We start from the raw sequence: 7,689 nt of genomic DNA, 5'->3' as shown, positions 1-7,689 counted from the left end.
GTGTGTGTGTGTGTAGACAGATACAAACCACGTTTCCAATGAACTCTTAGGAGCAGAAGACAAACTCCCTTGTTCTTTGTTTTTATTTAACTCCAAATAGCTAATAACATAAAAACATTAAAAAAAATCTCCAATACCCGACTATTAAGTTATTTTTGGTTGACAACACTTGATTATTTTGTTCTTGCTTGTTTTCAACATGTAGTAACAGAATCTATAATAACTTTAAAAGTTTGCAGCAGGCTTAAAACCTGAATATTTAGATCCTAATCAAAAACCATGATGTAGTTATTAGTTTTGATTTTAAATACTTGCCCCCCACAGAACTTATTAAAATGAATAACCATAAATAGGCTAGCTATTAATTAGATCTCAATGAAATGCCCACATACAGCACATACATATAGGTAGTACATATGCTTTTATCCTTTACTACTCAAAGTATGATGTACAGAGGAATTATATCATAAACACCTTTAACTTACATTAACTCAACACATGAGGTCAGTGAAAAGGAAGCCATAAGGAAAATAACATGAAATCCTGTGGTGATCCCACCTATGATGAATGCACACCCTCAAGGAAACCCAGGTGGGTGCTGTCTATCCGCTGGGTGGGTGCTTCACTCCTTGTCAGTTCACATCTGCCACTAGCGGGGCAAGCATCTTGCAAGGCTATGATTCTAGTGTTAAAAGGTATGTGCTTTTTTTTTTTTTTTTTTTAACAAAATGACCCCTAAACAAACACCAACAACTTCACTTGATTTTCAAACAAAGAAACAGTCTTTTTTTCCAACATGGGGGGGGGAAAGCTACTTGTAGTGGATGTACAGGTTTCCAACATGGCACCCTTCTAAAGGGCTTTCAAGGATCATCCTAATAGCCCATTTTACCTATGTACTGACCTTGGAAGCTAACCCCTGAGTATGATGCAACCCCACTCTAATGTAAATTAAAATGCCATGATCTTTAAAAATGCCATAATATTGTCAGTATAATTTAACTTCCAGTTTAGTTCCATCTTCACATTTAGCAGTGTGTGTCTGTGACCGTCTCCTGGTGCCAGCATTTCAGAATGTACTATCACTGGCTGAGAAAATCTCATGGTGAGAAGAGTAGTGTGTCATAAGATCTGAACAAAAAAGCTACCAAAGTTGATCAGTCTCAGTATGATTCAGGATATGATTTCCAATTAGCAAATGGTGCGACTGAAGCAGAGAGTAGCTTTGTTTTGCTACACTCAGTGCTCCCAGGAATATCCTGTGGCCTCCTTTTCGTGGGTTTCTATGCTGGCAGTTACACTCTACTTCTTAAACACTTGGCCTTAGACTGACCACCGCCCTGGTTCAGTTTCTATTTTTAAGAGCACCGTTCTAATGGAAATGTCCCTGCCCTGAATTAAGCTGGGACTGTACACTTTACCACTAGCTAGAGCTGTTATATATCATAGCGTTTAGATTAATTTGGTAAGTATTGATTTCCTTGACTGTGACTTCGAAACTTGCTTCTGCTTCTTTTAGCCATGTAGGATTTCTACCTGGGGTGTAGATGAGGGTAAAATATCCCATGGAGGACTCCTTCAATAACCACATTTGGAAAATCTGGAAAAAAAAAAAGAAAGAAAGAAAAACTGCTTGTCTTATGTGAAACAATAATTGCATTTTGTAGAATGGAACAAGGCAAGGCTTACGGTAAACACAGGAATCTGCATCGCCAGGCGTTGGCCTGGTTGAGGATGTGCTATCAGTCATGCTGCTTCAGCCTAAAGCCACTTGACCGCACCACCAGGCGCGGCAGGAATGTGCGGCCAGATTTGTAGCTTATTGATTTAAGGGATGTTCTAATGGTTAATGCTGCTGGGCCTCAGCTCTTTATCTGAATGTTTTCTCACGAGGAAGATGGATTACACTGGCAATTCAATTTCTAACAAAATCTCAATATACTTGAAGGAATTCCAAGATTTCTACTGGGAATACCTCACTGCAGTTTTTCCATTGTGGTTTACAGTGCATTTAGTCCAAGTTGTCTTGAGTCTACTTGTTCTATTAGACTAGCTTCGAAAGAGAGCAGTAAGATGGGGGTCTGTCTTCCTAACTTAAAAGGGCAAATTTCCAACAGAAGCCATCCTGCCAAACTTGAAAACATAGCTACATTATTATAGGAGATAGGAAGGGAGGCCAGGGGTGCAGAGTATGTTCTACTACATTCCAGTCATTAGAGTAGGTAAAATGTGAATGGATTACTTGAATGGGAACCAATCTATCTCATGGTTCAGAAGTTTAATTTTTAAACTTTATTCTGTACATAATGACATCCAGGAACTATCCTAAAGCTGAACACTTTAAAGAAATACAGTTATTACCTAAGAAAATAAAAGTGGTCCAACATTTTAAGAAAAAAAAAAAGTACATCAAACCTCTATTGTCAACTGTGTAAATAAAATCATTTACTAGGGGATTACTGCCTCATCAGAGGAGGCAGAAAGGCTCTCAGAGGCTAGGGGTAGGCAGAGGGAGCTAGCCAGGTGGAAAGTCTGTGGCCAGAGGGAGCCTGGAGGGTTCAGAGACCTAAATGAAGGCCAACGTAGCGAAAGAAGCGGGAATGAGGAGGCTGGAGGGCCCGGGGTGCCCAATCATACCTGGGAAGAACAGATAGGAATTCTGGCTTTATCTAAAACTCAATGGGAAGCTATTGAGGGAGTTTAAGCAGAGTGGGACAGAGTAGAATTGTGTTTTGAAAAACATGATTCTGGCTGCCAACTAGAGAATGGACTGGAGCAAGTTCAAAGCAGACACAAGGAGATCAGTTCGGAGACTACTGCAGTAGTTCGCGAGGGCAATGTGGCAGCCCAAACGAGGTTGAGGATGGAGAACCATGGAGGAATTCTAGAGAAATGAAGGGCGGGACCAAGTGACGGGTTAGATGTGGTTAGTGAGGGAAGGGGTGAAATCAAGCATGCCTCTTGGGTTTCTGGCTTGCATAATCACAGGGTGGTGGGAGAAGACCCAGAATAGGAGTAAAACAGAAGATCATCACCTTGGTCTGGAACTTGTGTTTGAGGCATCCGTGAGACTTGCCAAAGGGGAAGTCAAGAAGTGATAGAATGTGGTGACCAGTTTACCTCAACAAGTATTTATTGAGAGGCCTCTGTGTCCTGGATTGGCCATGTAATAGCTGTGTGACCTTAGGTGAGTTATTGAACATCTCTGTGCCTCTCTTTCCTCAACTGTGAAATGGATTTCATAATAGTATCTACCTTATAGGCTGTTTTAAAAATTGGGGAGACAAGTGAATGAGCACACAAAATAATGTCTTAGAAAATCTCCAACACATGAATATCCAGTTATTTTTGGTTGATGACACTTGATTTTTCAGGGCATGCCTTTCCCCAACATGAAGTAATGGTTTTTCATGAAATATATCTTTGAAAGCTTGTGATAGGCCTTACACATGTATATTTAGAGCCCAATAAAAACCAATAATTTAGCTAAGCTAATTTTAATTCTAATTGTATTTCTCCCACATAGAAGGGTATTAAAATCAATTGCCACAAATAGAGCTGTTGGTTAATTTTCTAAAAGATACCCAAAAATGGCATATTACATGAAGGTGGAAGACATGCCTTTATTCTTTGCCACTCACAATATAGAAGTTGATTTGAAGGTCAGTGAAATTACATCGTAAGTATATTTAGCTTAAAAGGATTCAACTAAATAAGTTAAGCAAAAAAGACATAAAGGAAAATAACATTACATACTGTGGGTAACTCTACCACGATGGTAATATGTCAAGCAGTGACAAGAACAGGGCAAGGAGAAAAATACAGCAGGGCATGGGCTGGAGAGGGCCCAGAGACAGGGAAGTGAGGGAAGAACCTGAGTGATGGTGCCATTTGGGTGACGACTTACAAGAAGGGACAAAGCAGCCCTCTGGGAGGGTGTCTGGGAGAAGGGCATTCCCGGCAGGGGGGACAGCAAGTGCTAAGGCTCTGTATGTATGTCCACCAAGAGCTGAACATATGCTAGATGCTGGGGATTTAGAGGACAAAGACAAAGAACAAAGATAAGATAGTGACCATTACTATAAAGGAAGCAAATAGGGTTCTCTGACAAAAAGTGAATGGGATGGAGGTGTTTTAAAGCAAGGTCCACCAACTAGTGATCAGAAATAACATAATCAGGGTTTTGGTTTGTTTTCTCATCTGTTCCACTCTACTTTAAACTGCGGATTTTGGCTTCATCATATGCATGATTTACTACAATGTCCATTATTGCCAGCATTACTCAGTAAACTGTTCTTGCCTTTCATTCCCATTGAGAGGTGATGAGAAGGAAGGTGATGTAGGGCAGGTTTTGTTGTTATTTTTGTTGGGTTTTGCTTATTTAATGAACATGTATTGTGAATGGGTAGAGGGGCTTGTGGAGAGGGAGAATCAGCACAGGCTCTCTAAAGCTGTGGCATTCAATGTGAGCCCTGGAAGATGAGAGGCAGCTGGCTATGGGATGGAGAAAAGAAGGCTCAAGGTGGAGGAAACAGCACACCTGAGGCCCAGAAAGAATTCCAGGGTGGCTAGGGCAGAGTGTATGAGGAGGTCCAGTAGGAACATGAGCCTGGGGCAGCTCACAGAGGGCCTTACAAACAAACCACAGGTAAGAGTCTGGAGCTCCCAGGAGAGAGTTGAGATGGAAATACAACATTGTGACTCAGGTGCACACACACGGTAGGCAGGCCACACACAAGGAGATATCTGAAAGAAAGTGTAGTGAGAAGAGGAGGTCTATGACAGCATTCTGGTCAGCTGCTATAGAGTGGAAGGAAGTGGGAGAGCCAAGGGGAGACATTGTTTGAAGGAGTAGAAACCGATCAACATGTCTAAAGTACATGACAGGCCAAGGAAGATGAGGACTGAAAAATATCCATGGGTTTTAGCCAAACTGAAATCACTGGGGACTTTGGCAAGAGTTGTTTTGAGTTTCCTGGAAAATCAAATCAAAGACCAAAAAGCAAATGCTTTTCAATCTGTTAAGAGAGTACTCTCCTGATTTCTGATGTTAAAAGCTAAGAGATATTTGATTATTAGTATTTTATAAGAGGATAATCTTTGAAGACAGACACTCCTCTGACTTTGTAAGGGGTCGGGGTCAGTACATCTGTGAAGAAATTTCCATATGCAATATCCTCTGGAATAATAACCTTAATATCTTGCTAAGAGGCATCATAACAAAAATGTGACACAAGTAAAGTTTCTCTTTAAATTAAAAGCTGAAGATTTGCAAGAATATATATCATTAGTATAACACTTCTAAGATAACAAGGATCTGATTCATGAAACTGGATTGGTCAAAATTCCAAGAAAACAGATCTGGTGACTGGTCCTCCCATACCTCCCATCCCATCCATCAAACCTGTGATTCACTTATTCTCAAACAGGAGTTCCCTTATTTTGCAAGTCTTCATCCATATTACCATGCTACCAATGATACATATGTTTTACTCTTTCCAGCTCAGACATTTACCCCTGAGGTTCCTTCCAAGAAAGTTCTTCCTGTTCTTCACTGTCAAGCCAGGCATAGAGCACATGGTAGGCACTGCTCAATAAGCTGGATGAGTTGGATTTAAAGGTCATAAAATATGTTCCCTCTTCTATCAAGTATCCTGGCTATTCTAGTCTACAGTAACCATTTTACTGTCTACACTTCCGCAGGAATTTCAGTCAGATGCATGACATATCTGAGCATAAACAATACATGGAAAAAGTGCTTGTGGAGCCATTTTTCAAAGATAATATGAATAATTTATAAAACATTTAATTTATATTAGGTTGCATTATTAATATTTGTTAAATATGATATTTTAACACGACATCAACTAACATGTATATTTGTTAAACATAAGAAGCAAATGTTATAGAGAGGAAGTTATTCTTTACTGCAAGGAAAAAGATTATGAGGTCATATTCCTATACAGCAAAGGCAGTTCACTCTGATCAGGGTGCTACTAGGAAGGGTCCCTCAACCCTTCTTAGGGAGGAGTAGGACTGCGTCCTGGCTACTTTTCTTCAAACTGACAGCTAAGTGGGTGATCTGAGTATGTGCATCCTTGCTAGAGAGAGCAGTTCCCTTTCTCCTGCTCATAAGGTTTTATTGTCAGAAATAGGAAGGGTTTCAATGGATCATTTATCTATTACTATTTAGTGACTCCCAGAAACAAGATTCACTATGTGCAAAGAGCACAGAAGGAATACATAGGCAACAAGAGGTCCACCCATCAACCATCTTCCCTGGACCCCAATTTTCCCATTTAGCCAATGATAATATCAGCCCTGCTTAGTTCACAAGGTTGTTAAGGAAATTAAGTGAGATAATGTATGCAAATGAACTCATAAAGAGATGCATAACAGAATACTTTGAGAGGGACTCTGATGAATTTAAATTTCTTTGCACAGAGAAAAGACTCAGTCGAAAATATTGATTACAATTATACTTAAATCAATTAATTGTATTTAAAATATGCAACTTTCAAAAATATACAGTTGGCCATCAAAGATGCTGTAATCTAAATAGAAATGGAGATATGCCTGCAATGTATATATACATAGATTTTTCGGAAGAGGCATTTTTAAAAAGGACTAGATCCTTGAATTTGAACCCTGGCATCTGGACAAAAACAAGCAGAGGCCAAAATGACATGATCGGAAAAATTAAGGACCATAAATACCTTTCTGCCTTATTACTCTAATTCAAAATAGTCTGGTAAGAGAGAAAGAAAAATTACATTTCCTCCTGAAAGGCTGGCCTCAATTAAAATTCTAAATGTCTCTTACACCAAGAGCACTGGTTTATTGGCAGATTATTAAGCCCTGGACCAATGTCACTCTGTTAGACCTGTATTAAAAACGTGGTTTATGTGGTACAGGGTCAGATCAGTAAAGAGCTGTTAGCAGATGACAGGTTTGATTACCGCTGGCTGCAGGCAAGACGTATGGATCCCTGAGGAACAGCAGCACAGGCTGGTGGGACAGTTTGCTGGAAAGGTCAAGAACAGGCATGTCAGCATCAGGGGACGATGGTAAACAGAAAACACTACAAACTAGCTTTGAGGGGATCAAACTGCTGTGTGGGGACGTCTCAAGGTTTATGTTCTAACAGTGTGGGTGAATAATAGCACACAGAGTGAGAGCAAACAAATGGGCACTGCTCTCATCTTCTAAACATTTCTTTGTGGAATTTGAAGCAGATATACAATCTATACAATAAGTCATTGCTGAAACGTGCTTTCCTAAAAATCTTGTAATACGATTGTTGATAAAACATTCTGATTACTTGCATGAAACAATGTAGGGCTCTTATTCCTCCACTCTTAATTCTAACTGGTTACTCCTGTATTTCCCTATCAAATATTTATAATCTTAAAACCAATTTTCAAACAAAGGTTTTTAAGAAAAACATAACTTGAAACATATCATGGGTGATTAAACATTTAGCAAAACCACAATCCTATTCCCGGCTGATGAGGATTAGTCCTTACCTTGATTCTTCAGACTCTGTTTCATCAAAAGATCTAAAAGTTTTGAAAAAGGAAACAAACAAACAAACAAAAAAACCGCGTACGTTGAGTCAATGTTTATGCCAACAAAGGAAAAAATACCCAATAGTTTTAGATGACTGAATTGGGAGATATTTTTAAGAAG

At 39.5% G+C, this 7,689-nt stretch overlaps 1 protein-coding gene across 8 annotated transcripts in view; it reads right to left on the bottom strand.

Moving 5' to 3' along the window:
* The window catches only part of SNX24 (sorting nexin 24), a 191,014-nt gene that overhangs the window by 14,051 nt on the left and 169,274 nt on the right, over positions 1–7,689 (bottom strand). For 4 of the 8 annotated variants that reach the window (XM_015140644.3, XM_078003871.1, XM_078003870.1 and 1 more), the window contains 3 exons: positions 7,527–7,559; positions 6,960–7,024; positions 1,537–1,600 (listed from right to left, as the gene is read on the bottom strand). In XM_015140644.3, coding sequence (XP_014996130.1) covers positions 1,537–1,600; positions 6,960–7,024; positions 7,527–7,559 — 162 coding nt within the window. 8 annotated transcript variants of the gene reach the window in all.

The sequence above is a fragment of the Macaca mulatta genome, chromosome 6, assembly GCF_049350105.2.
Source record: "Macaca mulatta isolate MMU2019108-1 chromosome 6, T2T-MMU8v2.0, whole genome shotgun sequence".
In the NCBI taxonomy this organism is placed as follows: Eukaryota; Metazoa; Chordata; class Mammalia; order Primates; family Cercopithecidae; genus Macaca; species Macaca mulatta.
The sequence above is the reverse complement of the archived record's forward strand: the minus strand, read 5'-3'. Positions and strand labels throughout refer to the sequence as shown.